At 42.2% G+C, this 26654-nt stretch overlaps 1 protein-coding gene and 1 pseudogene across 5 annotated transcripts in view; one reads left to right on the top strand and one right to left on the bottom strand.

Annotated features, from left to right (window-relative positions):
- Positions 1-6480: 6480 nt before the first annotated feature.
- SRGAP1 (SLIT-ROBO Rho GTPase activating protein 1) overlaps positions 6481-26654 on the bottom strand; it is a 279251-nt gene continuing 259077 nt past the window's right edge. For all 5 annotated transcript variants that reach the window (XM_027071346.2, XM_027071345.2, XM_053226451.1 and 2 more), the window contains exons 19-22: positions 17798-17978; positions 16209-16343; positions 15732-16071; positions 6481-11768 (exon numbers count right to left, since the gene is read on the bottom strand). In XM_027071346.2, coding sequence (XP_026927147.1) covers positions 11391-11768; positions 15732-16071; positions 16209-16343; positions 17798-17978 — 1034 coding nt within the window. In that variant the 3' untranslated portion in view covers positions 6481-11390. The remainder of the gene's footprint in view (positions 11769-15731; positions 16072-16208; positions 16344-17797; positions 17979-26654) is intronic.
- Positions 24349-24774, top strand: LOC106981353 (60S ribosomal protein L26-like; annotated as a pseudogene).

Below are 26654 nucleotides of genomic sequence, written 5' to 3'. Positions count from 1 at the left end.
ATCCAGAGTGATCTTTTTTCTTACTGTTGCACAAAACACATCACATAAAAATCACCATCATACCAATTTTGCACGTACACTACAGTAGCATTAACTATCTGTACACTGTTGTGTTTTCATCTTGCAAAACTGAAACTCTACACCCACTGAACAGCTCCCCCAATCTTCTCCCCCAAGCCCCTGGCCACCACCACTCTACATGCTAAGACTTTGACTACTCTAGGTACCTCACCTAAGTGGACTTGTACAGTATTTGTCTTTTTTTTTTTATGTTTATTTATTTTTGACAGAGAGAGAGAGAGACAGAGTGTGAGCAGGGGAAGGGAAGGGCAGACAGAGAGGGAGACACAGAATCAGAAGCGGGCTCCAGGCTGTGAGCTGTCAGCACGGAGCCCAATGCAGGGCTCGAACTCACGGACCGTGAGATCATGACCTGAGCTGAAGTCGGACGCTGAGCCGACTGAGCCACCCAGGCACCTCAGTATTTGTCTTTTTGTAACTGGCTTACTTCACTTAACATCATGTCCTCAAAATCCGTGCTGTAGCAGGTGACAGGACTTCCTCCCTTCCTTTGTAAGGCTGAATAACATTCCATTGCATGTATATGCCACATCTTTTTTTTTTTTTTCAAATTTATTTATTATTACTGTTTTAGTAATCTCTACACCCAACGTGGGACTCGAACTCACAACCCCGAGATCAAGAGTTGCATGCTTTTCCGACTGAGACAGCCAGGCACCCCTGACACATCTTCTTTATCCATCCATTTGCTGATTGACAGATTGCTCTCACGTCTTGGCTGTTGTGAACAACACTGCAATAACATGAATACACAAATAGCGCTTCACAATTCTGTTATCAGTTCTTTTGGATGTATACCCAGAGGTGGGATTGCTGGATCACACAGGAGTTCTATTTTTAATTTTTTGAGAAACCTCCACACTGTTTTCCACAGTGGCCGCACCACTCGGCATTCCCACCAACAGTGTATAAGGATCCCGGTTTCTCCACGTCCTTGACAACACTTGTTATTTTCTTTTTTCGTCCTTCCTTCCCTCCTCTCCCTCCTTCCCTCTCTCCCTTTCTTCCTTCTTTCCTCCCTCCCTCCCTTTCTTTCCATGGCCATCCTAATAAGTGTGAGGTGATCTGTCCTTGTGGTTTTGGAGAGTGGGTGGAAAGCGGTGGGTGATGTTGCATTCCTTAGATCCTTCCGATGGCTTTCCTTGCACTTGGAATGACATCTAAGTCTGTTACTTACTTTGGCTCCAAGGGCCTCCACATCCTGGTCTCTGCCCACCATCCATCTCCATCACCGGTTCCTCTCGTTGCCGGGCTCCAGTCGTGGTGACCTTCTCTCCCTAAGCGCTGTGACCCGGCAGAGGTGGAGGGCATGTGCACGAGCAGCTCCCTCTGGTGCCAGATCTTTCTTTTCACGTGGCTACTTTCTTCCCATCATTCCGACCTGAGCTCAGATTTTTACCACCTCAGGGGGGACCTCCCAGCCGTCCAATCTGAAGTTCCCCTCCCAGATGCCCTCAATCCTATCACCCTTGTCCGCCTCACCTTTGCTTTCTACAGTAGGTGTTGGCACCTGAAATTATTTTGCTGACATAGTTGTCGGCTTGCTTATTCAGTGTCTGTGTTCCGACCAGGAAATATACCTCACGAGTCCAGGAAGTCTGCGCATCTTGTTCAGTCACGGCCTGTGGAGAGGACCTGATGGGAGGAAGCATGGAGGAGAAAGGGACGGCCGCCCAGAGATTTGGGGCATGTGTCATGAAAGACGTAACATTTTAGTTGGGTTTTCAAGGATAAACATTAAGTCAACAGGCAGGTATTCGAGCAAGGTCGGGGACACGTTAGAGTAAGGAATGACGTGAGGTAGGCTGAGGGAGAATGAGGCCTGGCGCGTTCAGGGGAAGGTGCCGTGACTGGGCCAAAAAGTAAAGGTTCTTGAGAGGAAGTGGTGGGCAGTGGGGTTGACACGGCAGGCCACAGAGGACGGCAGACAAGGAATTCATCGTCACTGTGGTTTCACCGATTTACTAGTCAGCTACGCGTTAGGTGAGAAGATAGAAAGGGAAGAAGACAAAGTTCGGGGCCTGCGGTGGGGAGTCGCGGGTGGCTTTGAGGAGGGGAAGGACAGGAGCATCATCCAGGGGGCAGGATGCAGCAGTGTTACAGGCACAGCCCCCGGGGAAGCAGGCAGCTCAGAACTAAACCCTGGCCCTGCCCGTGGCTAGCGTCTGTGATGACAGGAACCCCTCTGTAGCTCTTTCTCTTGGCTTTCCTGTGAGGGCTGAACTAATATTTAGTATTTGTAGAATGGCGTCTGGCACTCAATACATGTTAGCCGTTATTAACATGTTTATTTCTACATGAATTCTAATAAATTTTTAAAAATGTATTGAAAATTTTTTTACTGTTTATTAATTTTTGAGAAAGAGACAGAGGGGCGCCTGGGTGGCTGTCAGTTAAGCACCAGACTTCGGCTCAGGTCATGCTCTCACAGTTCGTGGGTTCGAGCCCCGTGTCGGGCTGTGTGCTGACAGCTCAGAGCCTGGAGCCTGCTTTGGATTCTGTGTCTCCCTCTCTCTCTGCCCCTTCCCCGCTCATGCTCTGTCTCTCTCTGGCTCAAAAATAAATAATAAAAAACATTAAAAAAAAATAAAAGGAAAAAAAAAAAAAGAGACAGAGCACAAACAAGGGAGGGGCAGATCATGCCCTGAGCTGAAGTCGGATGCTTAACTGACTGGGCCATCCAGGCACCTCTCAACGTATTTTCTTAAGCAGCTTTCACATCCAGTGTGGAGCCCAACATGGGGCTCGAACTCACAACCCTGAGATCAAGACCTGAGCTACGATCAAGAGTCAGAGGCTTAACCAACTGGGCCATCCAGCCACACCTATTAACATGTTGAAAACAATGCCTGGTAAGTAGTACATGTTTGCTTGTCCAATGATCGTTAGTTTGTTTTGTTTTGTAGAAAGCTGCTTAGCAAGAGTGTAGACAGTTGTTGCAAAGGGGAGACAACAGACCCCCAAAAACTATGCAGGAGGCTACTGCAAGAGTTGAGGCAAAAGGGAGTGGACACAGAATGAGGTTAACACGGAGCAAAAGTCAGTAAAACAGATCAGAAATCAGAGGAGCAGCGTGTATTTTGGAATTAAAGCAAGTGGCTTTAGTTTTTAGGTCAAAGGTACCCGAGGAAAGCCTCGTTGGCTGATGTTCAGCTGACACAACAGTGATACATCTGACACTTAAGACAGAGAAGTGAGTAAAACCGGGAGCTTTTCACTCTGGAAGTGTGAGTGTGCACGTAACAAATACCCCGAAGAATGTAGGTCGAACCTATCATTTACCTGTTACATCGGCAAAGGGACACACGACGCTATTTTAAACTCGCATATCCTTTCATGTTGCTGGCAGTAGTGTGAACGTGTGCAGTCTTTCTGGCAGCATTTGTCATGAGTCTAAGGGAATGCTTACAACCTCTGGATCAATGCTTTCACCTTTTGGAGTCCATGCTAAATTTATGGTTCAAAAATGCAGACAATGACTGTGTATGGAGCTGCTCACTACAACGTAATATTCAACAGAAAAAATGAAACCTGCAAATAGGCTCACTCAAGGATAAGAAAATGACGAAGTACATCACGGTATGTTCATATGTTAGAAAATTTTACAGCCATTAAGAAAAATCACATTCGCTGACACTGCTAATGTGAACTGACGTGAGGGAGAAAAACCGAACAGGGGTACACAAGTATATATAGAATATGAATTCAACTGTGCTAAAAATAGGCATCGTTTAAGATTAGAAGATAATGTGTTAAATGTCACTGTGGATTATTTCTCTTTGGGAAACTGAGGCATGGGTCGCTGATTTGATGAGGTCCAATAAGTGAGTTTGAATTAGGACAAGATAACAATTTTGTCTTACTTAAAATTTCTTTCCCTCTTCAAACGCATCTGCTGATATTCAGTTACTAATGCAATAATCATCTTTGGCTCAAAGACCACACCTTCTATTACAAATCCTGATCATGTTGCCTTTTTTTTTTTTTAATGGATGTAGTCCATCAAAGGCCTAGAACCCCAGATCTCATTTTCTAGTTAGTGTCACATCATTGTACAATTTCAAATATGCCACGAGACCATCGATGACGCTTTCCTCTCCTCTAGCTTATAGACATGACCATCCACTTTCATTTAGAGGGACATGATTCTTACGCAAGATAGTCCCTGGGTATGTCAAGGACAAAAGATTAACACGATGCATTATCGCTGAGAGGGTAATTCATCGATAGTTCTCACATTAGCCGAACACCCAAGCAGCAAAAGAAAGGCATTCACCCCCAGGGGCACACCCGATAGAGAGCTGATGAATATGAAGAATGTGCCTGCTAGCCACCAGAATTAGGTTGCAAATATCCTAGAGCTGGGGATGTTGTGGATCATGTCATAACTTCCTTCAAGATACTAACGCTGAACAAAGCATGTTGTTTCAGGACTCCAGGAGTAGTGGTCACTTGTGCTCTCTTTCTCATACATACACACACGCACATGGACATTTTGATATCCAGCCTTGTCCTAGATCTCCAGCTTCTTTTGTTGAAGACTAACCTTGATGAAATGACTGTTTTAATAAAAGGCAAGCTTTCTACTAGGTAGAAACACGTGAACGTCACTATGATTATTTCAAAGGTATATTGACCATATTTCCCCAAAGCCAAATGGAGACATATGGCCAGTAAAATGGAACTTGCCAACGGAATTTGCCATTGTTTTTGGCTTTCCAGGACTTTTTTTTGGCACTTTAGATCATGGTTAGGGAATTTTCCACATTAGGAATCCCAACTACCTAAGGCAAAAGCCAGAAAATGTCCTTTTTCTGCCTTGCTAATATTCTTACAGGTGCTGGCTTATGAACAGTGGGAGCTGACAACCAGGCGCAGCCACATTTTGGGACTCTAACTCTGGAGTGAGGGATGTGAGGAGGCAGGCGGACATGGAGAGGGTTGTGGCAGGTGGAGGCCTTTGGATCAGAGGGTGATGCAGGATAATGGGGTCTCTCCTGGAATAATCCTATAGTCTGATTTGCCCATTCATTCCTGTGGGGAAGCCTCTAAATCCAACTCTGGTCCTAAAATGGTTCTACCTGCTTTCAGGTAGGCCCTTCCAATCAAGGGCTTAGTTCAACATCATTCCACAACGTTGTGGGAAAATATTTCCTTTAACAGGTGGCTTTCCCCCCATTCATTTGTCCATGTTTAAAAAAAATTTTTTTTTAAATATATTTTTGAGAGAGAGACAGAGACAGAGTGTGAGCGGGGGAGGGGCAGAGAAAGAGGGAGACACAGAATCTGAAGCAGGCTCCAGGCTCTGAACTGTCAGCACAGAGCACGATGCTGGGCTCGAACTCACGAACCACAAGATCATGACCTGAGCCGATGTCAGACCCTTAACTGAGCCATCCAGGCGCCCCTCATTTGTTCTGTCCATGTTTAAAGATTTCTGCATCCAACACCCAAAGTTTAATCAGGAAACTGAGCAAATTCATGAAACAGAATTCAATACACCAGTCAAAATGGAAGAAACTAGTTATATGTAACAACATGGACAACTCTCACAAACATTTCAACAGAAGGAACCAGGCACAAAGTGTATATACTCTGAGGCCGTTTATAGAAAGTGAAAACTACAGGCCAAAGCAAACCATGGTGTTATTCATGAAGATATTACACTGGAGAGGCACAAGGTTGGCCAGATCTCCTGGGTAGGCAGTGGATACTGGAGATCTTGATCTGGGTAGGTGGTAGATGCAGGAGAGTAGTACTCTGTGCAAACTCTTACACTAATGACTTGTGCACTTTTTCTGTGTGTATTTTATACTCCAATAAAATCTTTTTTCCCCCTGGATTTATGTGTCATTAAAAAAAAATTCCACATCTCTTACCAATATTCAATCCTGTACATTGCGAATGATTTTGTAAAACTCTTTATTATGTACTGACAGACCTCAAGGGTTAGTTTAAAAAAAAAATGTTTGAAGGAAAAAAATACCAACACACGGGGCATTCTAAACAGAATCTCTACGTAAGGATTGCATTTCAGGATATTCGAATGAAACCAAAGATCGCCTTGACAAGGTCTACTATTCCAAAGAACCCTCTTCCAGGGAAAGGTTTCAATCTGGCTAGTGTTTAGGAGGCTTGCTTGCTCTCCCTTTCCTTACTGCACAGGGGTCTCCAAGCCATCCTCTGAAAAACTCTGGCTTCATGATCAAGGCCCTGTCCACGAAGTCTCATTTCCAAGTGCACAAATAAAAATGCAAGTGAGATAGAAACATTTTTTTTTTTTTAAAAGTTAGTTTCCCACCATCTAATGCAACTCAGCTCTCCAGGGGGTTAACAGTGGTTAGAAAAAGAAAGGAAAGGAATGAAACACCACGGAGAATCACTGAGAAGACAAAGGCAGCCAGAACTATCTTATTTATTATAAAGATACACCATGAAGAACAGACCTGACTGTATATTGAAGCCTGGAATGGTACATGCCAAAATGTACAGTACTATACATAAAAGTGCATTGTCACAACAGATTAACAAAACATTTCTTTTCTTCCAGAACTGTAAAAGCATCCCCCCAAATTTCCGCCTCAGAGCCGAGGAACTGTAACGGAGGCAGCACAGATCACAGGTGACACGTGGGCTGCAGCAGCTAGAGAGACAGCGGGAGGGAGGACACAGGGACACTGTGGACGGGAAAGGCACAGTCACGGCTACCAGCAAAACGAGACAGTCTGATGACGGACAAGGATGCAAGACGGACGATACTGAGCACCGAGGCACAGGACGGGACACAGAGAAGCAGGGAGAGAGTGGAGGAAGTTTCCGCTCAGATAGGTAGTAGGAATTGGGGCAGGGGGGCCGGGAGCAGGAGTGGAAGGGTGGACGGGGCGCTCGACGGGGCGATAGGAATTGGGGCAGGGGGGCCAGACGCAAGAGTGGAGGGGTGGATGGGGTGACAGTAAAGAGCAAGGCTAAAACTCCTCTAAAATAGAAAGGCACTTTCACATGTACATACTACAGATGTACATTGACACGATTAGTAACAGTCACAAGCAGGAAGCTACCAGTACTGCAATTGATCAAACCGACAGGAAAGGACAATACTGATTTAATTACGTGGGCAGGAGTTACCCTTAATTCCGTAGGTAAATTTTAGCAGTCTCTCCTGTTACACAGCCACTTACTATACTTTAAACATCTATAATAACCATCACACTACACACTGAACTTGGATGAATGCTCTAAAGGGGGCATTCACAAATGCACGGTTTATATATTTTCTTTTACTAAACAGTTTCTAAGATAAGCATTATGGAACCCGGTACACTTATTTAAACATACAAAAGTCCCTATGTAATTTAAAGATACAGGTACCCATCTCGATTATACCACATAGACTATTTTTTTTAAAGAAAGTATACTAGGGTAAGTGAAATCTCAATTTCCAGTTTGTTTTACTGATCTGAATAAAGGGGTGCCAAAGTCACCCTGCACCAAGCCTGACACCTCAGCCCAGCTGGAGGTTTGGTTTTCAGCTCAGGGGACTGTCTGGAGTAGGGAGCTCTATTGTACACACGGATGAGCCTTTGCATCTAAGTTGCTCCGGGACTGTGGCCTCAGCGATGGGCAACTCAGAGCAAGGTTCATCCGAGTGCTTTTCCTGCTTTTACGGTGTCTCACTACTGTGGTCAGGACGAGAATGAATGCGATCCCAAATCTGAAGTCTTCTAAATCCTCAATAGACCTATGGGCTCTTTACTTTTTTTTTTTTTTTAAGTTTTTAAATTCCAGTTGCTTAACATACAGTGTGGGCTTTTTGAATTTTAGAGGCTGTACTTATCACATTAAAGTTTCTTCATTTTGTAGACCTCGTGTCATTCCCAAATGCTGGGGAGACCACAATCCTTCCCACTCTTATCTTTTCCTTAAATTATAAGCCCATTTTGGGAATGGCAAGAGTACAAAGAAAACTCGGTTAATACAATGTGACTCGTTCGCTCTACATCCGCTGAGAGCTATTCATGCTTCCTGCAGTAGATTAAGTGGGAGCCTGCTCTAAATTATTCTATGGATGGCTCAAGGGGCACCAAAGTCAGATTATGTTGTGTGAAAACGTGCAAAACGGTTGACCGATAGCGCTGACCCTGAACATGAATACAGAGCTCTGCAAAGGGCCACTGGACTGGTTCAAATAATTTACAGAACACGCATCAGAAAATGTGTATGGAGTACCTTTTCTCTCTCTTATCAATCAGTCCTTTCCCAATACCCCTGACCCAAACCAAAAGGTCAACTTGTAAGCCTACTTAGTGAGTTCTATGGATGGGACATGAACAGAGTTTTATCAGCTGTGAATATATATTCTTGCGTAAGTGGGGTCTGATCATCTTTGTAGAACCATCGTCTGCCCATCATCAAAATGACCCCCTTGCCAAACTGTGCACGAAGAACAATATGATCCTTGAAACTGGGGGTGTAACATCTCAAGGATTCTTCTTTTCCTCCCCACCCTTTGCATGCTTCCTCCTCCCCACTAGATGTGTGGCTGTAGAGAAGGCCATGCACTAGGCAAATGCACCAGAAGCTTTTAATGAGCTTTCAGGGTGTTATTTTGGATCCTCTGTGAAGTGGCCACCTTGTCTTCTCCCTGGAATCCGAAGACTTTTACCAAAACAAAGAAAGAATAGGTGAATCCTTGTTCCCTGTGAGGTCATGTCCTTCTATGGGAATTGGAACAAATAAAAAAGACTGGAAAAAAAAAAAAAGAAAGAAGGCCTCAAGGTGTCACAGGGGTATAGGGAGAAGAGAGAGAGATGGGTAAGGCAGTGATGGGGGAGCATTAGAAATTTCCTGCCAGAAGGCACAGCCTCTGAGGCCCCAGAGCAGCCACCTAAGGGAGCAGAATCCTAATTTGGTGGTTGGAAAGGCAACCCTCATTTCATCAGCGGTGTAAACACTGAAGAGGGGAGAGTCTGGGCAGGACTGCCAGGGAGAAATCTGAAGACATGAACTTGTAGGAGTAAGATCTAAGTTAAAACTTGTAGAAGACACCCCTCTGCCCTTTTGAAACCCTCTGTTTACATCTTACTCTTGCACCATCGATGGAAAAAACGTTTTTAACAATCCTTTTCATTTCAATTTCTAAAAGATTTAAAGTCTCCTCCTCCATTACTTCCACCTTTATTCTCGGCTTCTGTTTCCCCATCTAGCAGCAGAGAACTAGAAACCCAAGTGGACTCTGGAAAGAACTGGGAGGTTATTCAGCAAGGTTTCAATTTCCTAGGAATTTGGGAAGATTGTTTAAAACGGTTAGTGCTACTCAGAGCTCAATCCTGGCTGAGTCTCCATGGTGTCTAAAGTTGATGAAGGACCACTAAAGCTCAAGGGAAATGGCAGCGGGGTAGAGAAGATGCTGAACTGGGCATCGTTATCACAATGGGCAAAACGGATGCTTCAGAAACCTCAAAGAGTTAAAAGCTTACCATACCTGGATACTTGGGAAAAAAATCTCGATTCAATCCATTTGTGAAATTAGGCCACTGGCTGGCAATCAGAAGTGTGACTTTGAAAGGTAACCCTATGTCATTAATTTAATCTCTCTCTGCATTACAACGATTAGACTGGCAAACTGAGGGAGAGATCCCAGGAATGATCTTGATTTTTTAGTACAGATCCTCATTCTTTCCTGCCTGAGGCATTCACCAGCGGGCTAACAGATTCAAGTCCATACTGTGCAACTCTTAGGTGGGCAGGCAAATGGCTTCCAGTTTGAAACCAAAGCTAGAAGGAAATCAATGGTGGTCGAGAGGGGTTAGTTCTGGGCCACCCATTTATCTAAAAAAAAAATTCTCTTTATCATTACGTTCAAGGTCAGAGCAGAAAACATGCTCATAGGTTTACACACGATATAAGCCGCTGCTGGCAGGAGTGGTGATTTGTACCTTAGTAAAAACAGCTGAATTCAAAGCAACCTTTTTAAGACAGTGGGAAAACACAGAGAAAATGGTTTCTGTGCCAGGATGTCAGAGAAAGAGGGTACCTTACGGAGCTCACCTGACTATCTGGGTTATGTTGAGACCACCTGGAAAGAAAAGAAAAAAGTCATGGTTCCAGGGTGCAAAATGGGAAGGAACTCCTCCTGGAACCATGTGACCCCCCTCTCCCCCCCCCACCCCCCCCCACCCCCCCCCCCGCCGACCTTGGCCAGCATGGCTCTTACTCCAGTACCACAGCCAGTTCTTGGTTGGCTCAAAGAGGCCAATGGGAGAGGAGAGCTGGGGAGTCACCTTAGGATCATCAAGCCTCTGTATCGGGTTTAAAGGAACCGAGGTCATTTAGTCGGGAGAGAAGGCTGAGCGAACCAAGGACTTGTGTGCTGCCCGCGTTCTCCATTTCCACAGGAGAACACAGGGGTTTAGGGGAGCTGGAAGTATTTTCTAGGCAGTTTGTAACAGACCTCTGAAGGAACTTGTGGAGGAGTGTAACCAGGAAGTCTTTACAATTAGACTGTTCTAGTCCTTTGTGAATGCAGGGGACGGACCTGGAAGTCTTCGGGGGCCTGACCAGGCTTGAGGAAGGAGTCACATCGATAGCTCTGGAGGATTAGCTTTCCCCTTTTCTAGGTTCCGCTCAAGAAGTAACTGCAGAGGGTCCGACCCCTTCCTCTGAGCTTTTAATCCGGACCCAGGGAAGTGACTCGTATGAAAGAGGCAACCATGCAACTCATTCAGGCAGTGGGCTGAGAGACCCACCGGGCACGTCCCACCGTGACAACTGCAAGCCTGGGCACGAGTGGGACCTCGTCCCACTGCACGGACTCAGAGGTACTCGCTGTCAGCTACCCAACAATGCCATTACCCCTTTCCAGCCATTCCCCCCAAGCGCCACAGACCAACACTGGTTATACTCCACGGCCTGGGACTTCAGACGCTTGTGCCTTTGGATCCAGACATTTCCGACTCACCCAGGCTACACTAAACCTGAAGCGCCGAACGACGCGGAGAGCAGAGTGGTGTGGCCTTCGTGACAAATGGTGCAGCATTGGATTTTCAAGTAAATCTAAGTGTTTCTATTGTCTTTAAAATGACATATGTCCAGTTACTAAGAAAAAAGGAAGAAAATTACAAAATACAAATGCCCGTGTTAATTTAGCTAGTCTCCGACATTACATTCAAGAACATAGAAAAGCCAAAAATCTCCAGTTATAAGCACAAAACTAAGGAAAGTTAAGGATCACTGCCTTTTGTCAATGATCCGTTTTTTGTTTTGTTTTGTTTCTTAAATCACCGCCCCACAGGACCTTGCTCATCTGGAGTTTACATCGTGCAAGACTTGTCTGTTGGACCTTGGGAAGGTGGGGCCGGTCCCACGGTAGGGTTTGTTTTTGGAAGAACGGCAGGTTTTGGCCGAAGGGCTGGGGGCTTTAGCTGCACACCCATCCTGGGTGCCACCATAGGCTTGAAAGTACTCATTGTGTCGCTGGAGGAGCTCGTGCTGCGTCGGATCTGAGGCTCGGAGCTCCTGAAGGCAACGTTGTGCAAAGGGCTGAGAGACTCTGTGGACGTGGCGGGGGTGGGCGCATTCTTCACTTGTTCCAAGGTGTCCAGCACCACATCGGGGGCGTGCTTTGCGGTACTCTGTCTCTCCAGTTCTCGGAGTTCGTTCAAAGCAGTGTTCATCGTCTCTTCAATATCCTGTTGACAAATCACCAGAGAGGCAGAACAGACTGATAAATTCGCACTAACGTAAAGAAGCACACACACTTCAGCTCAAAGCAGACAGGCCAGCAAAAGCAATCGTGTGTTCAGTTCACAGTCTGTGGAACGTATACGCATGATGATGGCATCTCACACGACTGTTTAGGCTCTGCATGTTCAGGAGACCAAGATGCCACGGTGCCTGCAGCCGTGTATCAGACATCTGTCGTTCTAAGGTGCTAGGTAGCCTTCTGGTGATTTCCACCTTACGTGCTGACTGATTATACAGAATTCTATTCCAGCTTATGGCAAAAGACAACTTCAGTTGTCTGCTACAGTCAACTGCTGCTGTCAACTTCAGTTGACAACTGCTACAGTTTCTCAAGAAATAAATGGGAATGGGATTGAAAACCGGGCTTCTTTCACTGATTTAACAAATAGTTTTGGGCACTTACTATGTACTTGGCTAATTCCTAGCAGTTCTTCAAAATTCAGTTTAGGCTTTCCCCTGATGCTCCTGTCCGATGGTCTCACTGGAAGAGGTCCCGCCCTGCAGGAGGGCATTTTTGTGATATGGTGTGTGTGTGTGTGTGTGTGTGTTTAAACGTCACAATAAAGGGGTGGCATTATTGGCACTTGGTGGGCAGAGGTCGTGTATACTAGATATCTTGCAGTGTCCTGGATAGTTTATATGCGATGAATTATCCCGCATCTTGTTTGCCATTTTTTTTTTTTGGTTTTTGTTTTTTTTAAATTTGGAAGAGAGAGGATGAGCAGGGGAGAGGGGCGGGGCGAGAGAGAGAGAATCCTAAGAAGGCTCCACGATCAGCACAGAGCCCGACGCGGGGCTCGATCCCACAACCCTGGGATCGTGACCTGAGCTGAAATCAAGAGTTGGACACTCAATCAACTGGGCCACCCAGGCACCCCTTCTTCAACTTTTGAATGTCCTTCAGACATTCATGTAGGTGAAAATTCTGTTTACGATAACCTGAGCCCAGGCCCCGTCTCTTACATCAATATGCATTTTTAAAATGTTTACTTATTTATTTTGAGGCGGAGAGAAGGAGTGCAAGCTAGGGAGACAGAGAGAATCCCAAGCAGGCTCCACGTTGTTAGTAGAGAGCCCAATGCGGGGCTCGATCCCATGAACTGTGAGATCATGACCTGAGCCAAAATCAAGAGTTGGATGTTAACCTCCTGAGCCTCCCCGGTGCCCTGATCAAAACACATTTTTAATTGTTGTATTTATATGAGATTTATATGGATTATATATGTAGATGAAAGCACCTTACTACGTCCATTGTTTTCCGGTGTAGTCAAGCATTAACTGAAATACATTTAATTGTTTTAATATTTATTTCCTTTTTTTTTTATATTATATTTAGAGCTTCATATGTTTTTTTCAAATTAGGTATATCATCTATCAATGTATTTCAGATGGTAAAGAGGGAATTACAAAATATATGTTTCAAAAAAGTAGACTGTGCTCCACTGATGGATGAATAGAGAAGCCAAATGTGGTATATACGTCAATGGAATATCATTCAGCCTTAAAGAAGAAGGACATCTTGCCACACGGTATGATACGGATAACGCTTGAGGATGTTATCTTAAGTGAAATAAGAGGCCAGTCACAAAAAGACAAATACTGCCTGATTCATTTATATGAGGTAGTCCCCCACTCATAGAAGCAGAAAGTAGAATGGCGGTGTCCAGAGGTTGAGGGGGAGGGGAGAGAGGAGAGTTGTTCTTCAGTGGGTATAGGTTTTCAGGTTTCCAAGATGAAAAAGTTCTGGAGATCTGTTTCATAAAATGTGAATATAGTTTACTGAACTCTAGAGTTAAAAATGGTTAAGATGGACAATTTTACATCATGTGATTTTTCGTATACGCAAACCCCAAAGGCGGAGTGTTGTGTGAGACAGATGGGGTGAAGAACCACTGCCCTAGTCTGACTGACATGTCTATTCTCTACTCTCCCAGGGCTTTTTTTGTTTGCTTAATTTTTTAATGTTTATTTATTTTTGAAAGAGAGAGAGAGAGAGAGAAACTGAAGAAGGCTCCAAGCTCTGAGTTGTCAGCACAGAGCCCAATGCGGGGCTCAAACTCACGAACCAAGAGATCTGTTGGACACTCAACCGACTGAGTCACCCAGGCGCCCCTCCCAAGGCTTCTTTCGCTCACCTGGAGCATAACCCTTACGGCGCTGCGTAATGGTAATTGATTTCCATACCCATCTCCCTCACAGGCTTGTCAGCACCTTTGGAAAGCAGCTGGCTATTGATTTAACGTTGCTTCATAAAGCCTAGCACAGGACTTGGCGCACAGTAAGTGCTCAATAAAGGTTTGCTTAATGAATAAACCAAGATACAGTGACCACATATGGATATTGTCGTTTTAAAACAAGCCCCATCAGGGACTCCACTGATTTGTTTAATAAGAGAATCTGCATGTTTTTGGTATGAACGCGTGATGGCGGGCTTACTTGTTCTCATGGGAAAATCTGAAGATGAGATGGAAAGAGAAATAAAGGACACAGCTGGAGGCCATTTTGTGAGGATGACATCACTTTCCAAGTGATTATTTTCATATGTGATTTCTATTTGATGCTAAACATATGGATTTTTTTTTTTTTTTTTTACACAAGTAATTGCCCAAGAGAGATCGCAGATAGCCTGGTTTATCTGTTGAGTTCTGTTTTGATGATTTACAATAAAAGGATTCCTTGGTTCTAGAAGCAAAAGGGTTAAATAGATGTTGTTATGCCTTCCCACCCCCAAGCTCCTAACTCCCTACATCCTGTTTCACCTGCTTATTATAAGCAGTGAAGTTACAGATTTCTCAAATCGTTAAATATCGCTGTAATCAAATATCGCTGGTTCTGTATAGATCTCAACGGGCCCTGTATGGTACTTCAAACAGAGAAAAACCAAAAGGTCAAGTCTTTTTTATTTTTACCGAGAAACTGTTGTACATTTAAAATTGGTTTAATTTTGAAAAAACACATTAAACCCCTCACAATCTAATTTACATCCAAAATTTTCTTTAGTTAGGACAGTGAAAATAGCTTGGAAATTTGTCACATCAGTGCAGGTCTCCTTGGATACTCTTTATTAAAAATAATCCATTTTAAATACTTCCCCATGTTTGTTTCATTTTTTTCTCATTCACTCTCTTTTTTGATTAATTTAGTTCACCTTTAAGCTTCAGATAGATAGAAGATGCTTTAGATTAAAATGGCAAACCCTGAATCTATTCACCTCTTTTGTCATTGGTGTTAACCGTATTTTCTGATGGCCTATGCTGGGGGAAAAAAAAAACACTAGAGGAAAAATGGCAGAATGATGGAAAAGCCATTAATTTTGTTTCACCCTCACTCTGTCAATTTTAATCATTAAAAAAAACTACAAAGTCCTCTGTACTAACTGTTGAGAAGTAAACAATGACATAGGATTCAGACTTGATGTTCTTCAAACAGCTAACCATTATTTCTCCATTTATTTATTGACTAATCCATTGTTTGTCTTAAGTTGAAAGGGTCATATTTATCATACACTAACATTTATTTATTTCTGGGCTCTCCATTCTTTCTATCAATTTGTCTATTTTATTATCTTTGGCACGCATTCAGGATCCAGTAGGGCTGGTCCTTCTTCATTATTATTCTTTTCCAGACTTTTCTAACTCCTTAGCAATGATGTGTTTAAATGCCATGGGTCCTACATTTCTGCCATGTTTCTATTTAAATCAATATGAACCTGATCACTTGGGTCCTTCCAGTAACAAATGGTTCTTCTAAAGAGACCCTTAGTCAGGCTTTAAAGAAGGAGCTCATTTCTTTTGTTTTCTTTAGCTGGTTCTGTACAAAACAACATGGCTACAAAAAGGAAATCCTGCATACCTCCTTCATCATACTCCAGGTACACAGCATGCAACATTCCATTAAATGCATCCTACCTGAGCGATCGTCTCTGGGTCCAATGGCTTATGGTCATTGAAGCCTGTGTATTGCCCTGATGATGTGGACCTTCTAATAGGAGGACTGTCGATCTTCTTGAGGGAGTCGTGTCGGCTGATATTGGTCAAGCTCCCATGCCCGGGCCGGCGTCTCCTCTCAGGACTGTCATTGTTGAGGCCACGGTTCTGCAGCAGGCCCCGGGGGTGACTGCCCAAGTTTGGGGACCCCAGGTCAACGGAAGAGTTGGAAAGAGGATGTGGGGGGTGGAGGGGACAATGGCCATCACTGGTCCTGCCAGGACGCCTTACTGGAGGGGGTGGTTCTCCTCTTTTTCTCTGTCTAGACATACACAAAGAGAGAGAGAAAATAGGAGAGCTTATCACACTGGGTAATACCACAAAGCTTCGGGTCCTGTGGCTGCTCAAAGTCCTTGGAAAAGTGGAGGTTCAGCAGCTTGATGATCAGATTCCACCTACCTGGCTAAATAGCCGTCAGGGTGACGGTCTGTTGGGGAGTTCATGTCCTTGGATGAAGACTTGTCTTCAGTGACTGGCCCACTGCTGGCCTCACTGTCAGCTTTCTGGCTCAGAGTGTCTGAAAACGTATCATCCCTGAAACAATGAGAAGCAAGAGTGAGGGTCTTTTGCTAGACGAATGGGAACAAAAAAATAAGTGATGGCATTTACGTATTATAAGTCTTTCTTACCAACACGACTTTTTCATTATAAAAATAATACAGTTTCATTGGTAAACTGGAAGATTCAGATATACAAAAAAGAGCAGTATCACAATCACCCATAATAGGACGTAACAACCAGACACAACTACTGCTAGAACTTTAGAAAATATCCTTCTATACTTTTTATCTATGCCTGAGTACATATCTATGATGTCTGCATATATATGTATGGTATTTATACTATAGTTACTTATATATTTATGTGGCTTAGATATATATCACTGCATGTCTGTATAAAATGCACATAACATTTCTTGGATTCCGAGACACATTTTAACATCTCTAAAATTAGGTTGAATGATTTAATCATAATAGGCATTTCATGTGGTATATTTCTCTTTCCCTTGAAAAACTGCTCTTAAATTGCTGTACTAGGAAATATATTCACAAAATAGGAATTATATTGTACGTATAATTTTGCAACCTGTTTCTTTTACTTAATACGTTATAAGCATCTTCTCATCTCTTTAAATATTTTTAAATTATAGCAATATTAAGGGGTGCCTGGGTGGCTCAGGTGGTTAAGCATCTGACTCTGGATTTTGGTTCAGGCAATGATCTCATGGTTTGTGAGTTCAAGCCTTGCACTACTGGGCTCTGTGCAGAGCCTGCTTGGCTCTCTCTCCCTCTCCTTCTGTCCCCCACCCCCAAAATAAATAAATAAACCTCCCCAAAAATTATAGCAGGGGTGCAGCAGTGGCTCAGTTGGTCAGCTCAGGTCATGATCTCATGGTTCCCAAGATCAAGCCCCATGTCAGGCTCTGTGCTGACAGCCTGAAGCCCGCTTGGGATTCTCTCCCTCTCTCTCTGCCTCTCCTCTGCTTGCACTCTTTCTCTTTTCTCTTTCAAAATAAATAAATAAACATTAAAAAAATTACAGCAATATTGAAATAAAAAAAAAGAAGAAGGCTGGAGATGATTCTCTTTAGACTTTAGGTCAGTATCTTCCCTCTGGGGAATCTGAATTGAAACAGTGGTCAGACAGCAAGAGATGATAACCTCTGGTTTTGGAACCAGCAGTGGTTACTACAGCTCTTAAAGCTATTCTCTGCAAGGATTATTCTTCTAAGAGCCTGAAAGTTTCAAAAGGCATCTCTCCCTAGCCTTTGCTCCAAACCTCCTGGTGGTGTTTGCAAAATGAAAACCTGCTGGTCCTGAAGGACCGTTAGCAAAGACCCAATAGCAAGGCAAAGAACTGTTGCCAGCTCAGAGGTCTGGGCTCTGCGATCCCTTCTGCTCTGTTCCTGAAAGACCAAGGTCAGTTTAAGGACAGTGGCTGGAATCTTCTGATGGGAGCACTTGGCGATAGAAGCTGGCACTACTCACATATCCTGCACCACTATGTACTGATGAGGCACGAGCCCATCAATGCCGTTGTGTCTTCCTTCCCACCAGTCCTCAGACGCGCGGTGATACAGCAGCAGGGAGGCGCCCTTCTTGAAGGACAGTTCTCTGGCGGATCGCCCAACGTAGTCAAACTTGGCTATCGCTTCTATTGGCTCACATTCTACAAAGAACACACCAGAAAACAAAGAGGGACCAGAGCTGTTAGAAGAGCATGAAACACTATGTGAAAGTTCCGTATGAGGCCTTGGCAATAAACACGGCCATTTAAATATCCAGACTGAACAAGGTAATGAACAAATCATCGATGCAGGACAAAATAGGGCTGTTAAAAGAGATACAGAAAAACAGTCTCTTGCTGTGGTCAGTTTTTCAGGCAAAGAAAAATTGAACATTGGACCTTAATTTCCACAGCCTCTTACCAGAGGTATAATGACAGTTTAATAAAAAATATTTAACACTTTGCAACATGATATATGAGATCTCTCCTTGGGCTGTAATATCTTCCACAATAGCTCCAATAGTATTTTGACAATGATGGAGTTCCTGTGTAACATGTTAATAACCATGGATAACATGGGAAAGTCAGTATCCCAGAACACAAGGGAGTTTAGGCTTTATTTGCTTATTCAAAGAAAAATGAGGTTTATAAAAATCAGCACATTAAATATTATGTGAGTACATTTAATTTCTTCCTGTACTTTTCCGGCATTATCAAATCTTCCAAACTACCACCAACAGTAAAATAACTTTGTTTCCTCCAGTATCAGTAACAAATTCTAGTTACCTATGAAAAAAGCACAACTTAGACTGTCCTGTACCCAAATTAAGAGACCAGATTCAAAAATTATATTATCCAGAGATCAAAAAAATGTTTTTTAAGTTCATTTATTTTGAGAGAAACAGAGACAGCACAAGTGGGGGAGGGGCAGAGACAGAGGAGACAGAATCCCAAGCAGACTCCACACTATCAGCACAGAGCCTGACATGGGGCTCGAACTCACGAAACTGTGAGATCATGACCTGAGCTGAAACCAAGAATCGCTTAACTGACTGAGCCATTCAGGTGCCCCAATTATCCAGAGATCAAAAGATATTCAAGGGAATTATGGTGAGTGAAAAAAAAAAACCAGTCTCAAAAGGTTATATACTGTATGATGCCACTTATACAGCATGTTTGAAATGACATAATAATCAAGATGCAGAACGGATTAGTGGTTGCCAGAGGTTGGAAAGAAATGGCCATGGCTATAAAAGGGAAGTGCACAGATGAGTGCATGAAAACCTGGTGAAACGTGAATATGGCTGATGGGTTGTGTCAATGTCAATTTCCTGGCTGTGGTATTATGCTACAGTTATGTAAGATTTTACCATGGAGGGAAGCTGGGAGGAGAGTATGTGGGATCTCTCTGTAGTATTTCTCACAACTAGATGTGAACCTACAATGATTTCAAAATTAAAAATTAAAGTTATTGAACTAGAAATGGAATTTCAGTGCTGATCTAATTCTGATCACAACAGTTGAAGGCAATTAAGAGGACAAACTAAACAAAACAACTATAAGAGATGCTTTTTGTCATTGAGCTTTTGCAAAAAGCCCTTTGATTCTGGGGCTTATGATCTTTCCTCCCATCTTCTACTATCCCCCCCCCCCGCCCCGTCCTTCATCCCTGCTATCAACAACAGATAAGTAAACTTCTAATCAATTATACACAGAAAGGGCCAATACAAGAGCTAAATGTTTAGAGAAATGTATAAGCAATGAGCAATACCTCAATTTACTATAAACTGAGAGTGTATTACTTTCTAAATACTCTAGAATACATGCACATGTAATAGATTAAAACCTGTCCATCTGTCAAATATTTTCTCAGGAAATTGTCTTCTATTTTGCTTGGTAATGTACATTCCCATTTAAAACAGTTAATTTTTCCCAAAAGATTCCTAAAGTATCTTTAATATCTTGTATGGAATAACTGCATAAGAAATCCTTGGATAGTCAACTAAGCTTCTTTCTCACTTAATAAATTCAAATCCCGGACTTCAAGCTGTATTCAAAGCTGTAATCGTCAAGACAGTATGGTACTGGAACAAGAACAGATACTCAGATCAATGGAACAGAATAGAGAACCCAGAAATGGACCCACAAACATACGGCCAACTAACCTTTGACAAAGCAGGAAAGAATATCCATTGGAATGAAGACAGTCTCTTCAGCAAATGGTGCTGGAAAAACTGGACAGCGACATGCAGAAGAATGAACGTGGACCACTTTCTTACACCATACACAAAAATAAACTCAAAGTGGATGAAAGACCTCAATGTAAGACAGGAAGCCATCAAAATCCTTGAGGAGAAGGCAGGCAAAAACCTCTTTGATCTTGGCTGTGCAACTTCTTACTCAACACGTCTCCAGAGGCAAGGGAAACAGAAGCATAAATGAACTACTGGGACCTCATCAAGATAAAACCTTCTGCACAGCGAAGGAAACAATCAGCAAAACTAAAAGGCAACCAACAGAATGGGAGAAGATATTTGCAAACGACATATCAGATAAAGGGTTAGTATCCAAAATCTATAAAGAACTTCTCAAACTCAACACCTAAAAAACAAATAATCCAGTGAAGAAATGGGCAAAAGACATGAATAGACACTTCTCCAAAGAAGACATCCAGATGGCCAACCAACACATGAAAAAATGCTCCACATCACTCATCATCAGGGGAATACAAATCAAAACCACAATGAGGTACCACCTCACACCTGTCAGGATGGCTAACATTAGCAACTCAGGCAACAACAGATGTTGGCGAGGATGCGGAGAGAGAGGATCTCTTTTGCATTGTTGGTGGGAATGCAAACTGGTGCAGCCATTCTGGAAAACAATATGGAGGTTCCTCAAAAAACTAAAAATAGAACTACCCTACGACCCAGCAATTGCACTACTAGGCATTTATCCACGGGATACTGGTGTGCTGTTTCGAAGGGACACGTGCACCCCCATGTTTATAGCAGCACTATCAACAATAGCCAAAGTATGGAAAGAGCCCAGATGTCCACTGGCAGATGAACAGATAAAAAGGATACGGTATTTGTATACAATGGAGTATTACTCGGCAATCAAAAAGAATGAAATCTTGCCATTTGCAACTACGTGGATGGAACTGGAGGGTATTATGCTAAGCGAAATTAGTCACAGAAAGACAAATATCTTATGTCTTCACTCCTATGAAGACTTTAAGACACAGAACAGATGAACACAAGGGAAGGGAAGCAAAAATAATATAAAAACAGGGAGGGGGACAAAACATAAGAGACTTAAATATGGAGAACAAACAGAGGGTTACTGGAGGGGTTGTGGGAAGGGGGATGGGTTAAATGGGTAAGGGGCATTAAGGAATCTACTCCTGAAATTACTGTTGCACTATATGCTAAGTAACTTGGATGTAAATTGAAAAAATTAAAAAAAAAAAGAATTAAAAAAAAATTCAAATGTTCTCTGGGCCACATAAGGCAAAAGCATAAAAATCAAAAAACACATTAAAAAAGCTTAGGGTTTACCTTCTATGAAAGAGCCTAGATGAATTTCAGCTATGCATTAAAAATAAAGACAAAAAATCGCTCCATCTTTTTGCTAGTGGTTAATGTTTAAGGGGAATATTTCATATGGCAGAATCACAATGCTATGATTTACATATAGTATACTTCTCAGCAAAGTAGGTGAAGAATAATTTTAAAACAACAGTTTAAGTCCTTTAACAACTGACTATAACTTTTAGATTGCATGTTAGCATGCTAGTATTCCCTCCTAAAATTATATTATTAAAACAATATGAGTAACAGCTTTATTAAATATCTACAAACCTGCTCCATAGAGGAGGGACTATAACTTCATATTTAAAGAGAATGACTGTATAGTTTGTTCTCAAATTGCAGATAAAGAATAAGTCAGAGATGACTGATGCCAATTTTTTTTAAATGCCAGTTCTCCTTTAGGAACAGAAATAAACATGTCCATGGTACAGGGGACATGAATAAACATATCCAGGGAGGAAAGAAGACATGCCCATTTGTTAAAAAGAAATTTATGACATGCAGTTCTCAAATTCCTATGTGAACATGCCCATGTAAAGTTGAATTTCATTTTACTGAAAAAAACAATGGGAAGATACCAGCCCACAAAATAGTGTACAGTTTACGTACTTGTCAGAGGGAAATGAAGAAAGAACCATTAAGGTTCTTTAGACATTAATTAGACATTAATTAGACATTTAGTCATACACTGTCAATGCTGGCCAAGGGCTATTTAAGACTATTTAACAGATACTTATGTATTTTATCCTAATTTCATAATCATGCACTCTAATGCTTGTTATCTATTTTTATTTCTTGAAACAACTAGCAACAGGATTATCAGACTGTTTATTTAATTCAAATGTGGAGAGATTATGAAAGAATGACCAGATGAATCAGAAGTACATTTTTATTGGTAATTCCATATCAACTAGTAATTCTGAGCAATTTCATTATTTTGACTCTTTCTACTCCTCAGGGAGTCATTCCAGAGGCAAGTGTCCATCAATAAGCTACTTCTACACATCTCAGTCTACTCACTGCAGAGCAAATCAATCTTAGGGCATGGCAGAGTCACATGGTCCTTTCACAGAGAGTCACATGGTCCTCTAAGGTCCTGCAGAGACTCTACAGAATGCTGCTGTTATCAGTAACAGTAAGAGTGAACACGATAACTTCATTTTCCTGCATGGCTATTATAACTGTGCAATGAGGGGACAATTCAGTGCAGCTGATTTTTCTGACTGCCCAGAACTATCAAGTGTTAGATTTCCATTTCTTGTCATTTTATACAAAATGCTAGTACCTCACATTTTCTCTTGGGCACCTGCTGTCCCTGGCACTGTCCCTTCTAGATCTGTTACCCACTGCCCTTGTAGGTGCTGGTTTCGTTCTATGACAGCCTCTCTTTCAGAAACAAAAACTATCCTTCTCTAGTGATATCATGACGGACAAAAGAAAATACAATACCCGGGGGATCACAAAGATAATCAATACGCTAGTTAATTTAGTTACAGAACTTTACAGGTTGGCTGTGGGCAAGGATATCTGTCCTTTGTACGCAATGCTTTCTTTTCCAGCAAAATCAGGTGAACATGGTTAAAACATTATCGAAAACACAGAGCTCTCAGCAAAGCTTCTCTTTTGTAGTCAAGAGGTAAGAACAACTAACAGATGGCATGGTGGGGAGACTGATGTTTAGGAAGAGAGACGGCTGGGGCTTTGTCTTAGCTTTTCCTGCCACTAGGGAAACACTCTGAAGGAGACAGAGAAGTCATCGGTGAGAAAGGAATAAATCACACGGAGAAAGAAAGAAACTCGAGTAAAAAGAAGGCATGGTGGCAAGGGTAGGGCTCAGAGACTTTCAAAAGCAACATCACAGAAGTAGAAGCTCTCACTGTGAAGAATTTCTTCTAAATGAAGTTCTGAAAATGTCAGTTCATCCTACTTTTAGAAACAAACTTTTTTTTTTTTTTAAAGCAGAGGGTGGACATGAGACATCCTGATTACCCTCTTGCTGAAATGAATGAAAAATCTTGGGATTAAAAAGAAATCTTTGTAATTGCATTAAGAAGCTACCACCGTAGTAGGGAATATCAAAGACAAAAAACTCAACGAAATGGGAACGCAGTGAGGTAAACAGAACACTAGAAAATGTGAGTCAGAGTTTGCCTTGAGGGCACTTTCCCTGCCGGGTTAACATAAGCTTTCATTTTGGACAAAAAACGAAATCAAGGGTCTACTCAGTTTGGACAATGTAAGCCCCCTCCACAAAAGATCACGCTCGCAGTGTCACCGTGAATTCCAAGGGCTAGAAATCATCCTCCCTTCCTGCCCTCCATACTTCTCCATAGACTGTATACATCACCACTGTCCCCTCCCAGACTTAAAAAAAAAGAATCTATCTCAAACCTTGGAACAAATCATCTCCAAGAACCCCAACCACATTCCAGTCCTCAGGCAGGTTTGCAGTTAAAAATCACACAACTTGGGTGGCCTGGAAAACCTGAAGCTAAAAATTCAATATGGTCCCAAGTTGGTTATGCCCCAGGCAGAAGTAAATGAGAAGATTCTCCGGAGGAACACATAAAAATGTACAAAACACTCTGGAAAATCAGACTCAATGAGCAAGAGACAACAAAAACAAATCCAGGAAGAATGCAGATATTAGAATGATCAGAATCACAATTTATAACGATGGAAAGGATTAATATGAGGAAAGAGCAAACAACTACAAAGAATGATTAAGCAGCAGATAGGAAAGTGAACCAAACAACTTGCAGAAAAAACCAAAAAATATAAATGCAATGGATGGCTTTAAAGCAGATTAGTCACAGCTGAAGAGAAAATAAAAGGATCATGCATATAGCTAAGGAAGTACTAAGAGAAAAACTGACAGCTTTATATGTTCATATTAAAAAAAGTCTTGTATGGCCACGGCTGAAGCACCAGTGGCCAAAATGATGTTCAATCTTTTGGTGACTTCTGAATGGAGCAAGAACCACAAAAGGCATTCCAATGCATCTTTCCACATTTGCGGGAAGATTATGTCTTCCCCTCTTTCCACAGAGCTGAGAGAGAAGTATGTTTGATGTTTGATCCATGTCCATCCAAAAGGATGATGAAGTTCAGGTTGTAGGAGGACACTACAAAGGCAAATTGGCAAAGTAGCCCAGGTTTACGGAAAGAAATACGTCATCTACGCTGAACAAGTACAGAGGGAGAGGGCGCACGGCACAACTGTCCACGTGGGCGTTCACCCCGGCCAGGTGGTTATCACTAGACTCAACCTGGACAAGGACCTTGAACAGAAAGCCAAATCTTGCCAAGTAGGAAAGGAAAAGGGCAAATATAAGGAAGAAACTAATGAGAAAATGAAGGAATAAAGTAATCTTATATATGACTTTAAATAAATACTGTTAAAAAAATTAAAAAAAAAAACCTGTTAAAATGAAAAAAAGTGTTGGGGCGCCTGGGTGGCTTGGTCGGTTAAGCGTCCGACTTCGGCTCAGGTCATGATCTCACGGTCTGTGAGTTCGAGCCCCGCATCGGGCTCTGTGCTGACAGCTCAGAGCCTGGAGCCTGTTTCAGATTCTGTGTCTCCCTCTCTCTCTGCCCCTCCCCTGTTCATGCTATCTCTCTCTGTCTCAAAAATAAATGTTAAAAAAAAAAATTAAAAAAAAATGAAAAAAAGTGTTGAAAAGTTATGTTAAAGATTAAACTTGTTAGAAAAAGGAAAAAAAATGATCTCTAAAGAGAAAAGTATAAACGTGTATTGAGAGACATTCAATATGTTTGTCGACTGGGAGATTGAATATTATAAAAATATCTATTCTCTCCACATTAACATACATAGAATCAGTCCAACTGCAATCAAAACCCAAGAGGTTTTCAATTTTTGTTTAAGAACTTGAAAAACTGAGTCTAAAATTTAAGTGAAGTTGTAAAGATCAAGAATTGCTAAGGAGAACAGTCAAAGGTCTTGATTTGCCAAATATTAAGATTTATTAAAAAGTATCAAAATTAAGAGAGGAGGGATAGACAAGTAGACCAGTGGAAAGGAGAGAGCCCAGAAACAGACTTGTTCAGAGAGGACATGTGATTTGTGCAGAGCTGTGGAGAAAGAACAATTAATGTTGGGACAATAGTGCATCCACATGGAGAAAAAGGAATGGACCCCAACCTCACACCATACCCCCAAAGAAATTCCTGGTAGATTAAAGACCTTTGTGTGAAAAACAAAACCTGAAAGGATTTAAAAAAGAATATGGAGGAATTATCTTCATTACCTCTGGGCACAGAAGGATTTCTTAAAGGAGACACAAAGGGAAGCAGCCATGAAGGAAAAGATTGGTAACTTCTTTAAAATCTCCTTGTTTAGCAAAAGATGTAATAATAAGCACATGAAAGACAAATTACAGAGCACAAGATATTTGCAAAACATATACACAATACCAGACCCGATCCAGACCCACAAAGAACTCTTAGAAATAAGAAAAAAACCAAAGCCCAATCAAACTAAGACAAGCAAAAAAAAAGCCCAGAAAAACTAACAGTGGGCAAATGGGACCTAAATGGGCAAAAGACTTGACAGAAATTTCACAAAAAAAGTGAAGCATGTAAAAGTTAGTAAAGTATAGCTAGCTATATGAACTGTATTTTTTATTTTCTGTATTCTGACATCCAGGGCCTTGGGAGGGACTATCCCTCCCAAGGTTTACCAATTCCTACAGATAGTGTAAATCACTCGCCTGGTGTGCTTTTCAAATACAAACCCGCCAATCCAGAGCCCCAACACCCCAACCACCTCCTTGGGGTCACTATCCACCTGTCCTAATCTCCTGCACCAGGTAATCACCTGACAAGAGACAACACCTATAACCCAGAGCCTGCTGAAATTATTCAAACTAGCCAATCCGAAACCCGCTTACCTTGCCCTGCCTGTTGCTTCCCATGGAAACCACAGCAAAGACTCCTGCCTACCTGCTCTTTCTACGGCTGCCTTCTGACCGACCCTGGTGCATTTCCCTGTGGCCGCGTGAGGCATGATGTACCTTTTCTCTTGTGTACTGTAACAAAGTATCTTTTCAGTGGTAATCACCTCCTGATCTGTGGCAGTTACTATACGTCAAATTTTCTATTAATACTCTATATCGCAAAATAACACCATCAGTAATCAGAGAAATGCAAATTAAAATCACAAGATACCATCACACTGACAATACTGGCAAAGATTATAATGTTTGATATTGATACAATAAAGTGT

Source organism: Acinonyx jubatus, chromosome B4 (assembly GCF_027475565.1).
Source record: "Acinonyx jubatus isolate Ajub_Pintada_27869175 chromosome B4, VMU_Ajub_asm_v1.0, whole genome shotgun sequence".
In the NCBI taxonomy this organism is placed as follows: Eukaryota; Metazoa; Chordata; class Mammalia; order Carnivora; family Felidae; genus Acinonyx; species Acinonyx jubatus.
The sequence above is the reverse complement of the archived record's forward strand: the minus strand, read 5'-3'. Positions and strand labels throughout refer to the sequence as shown.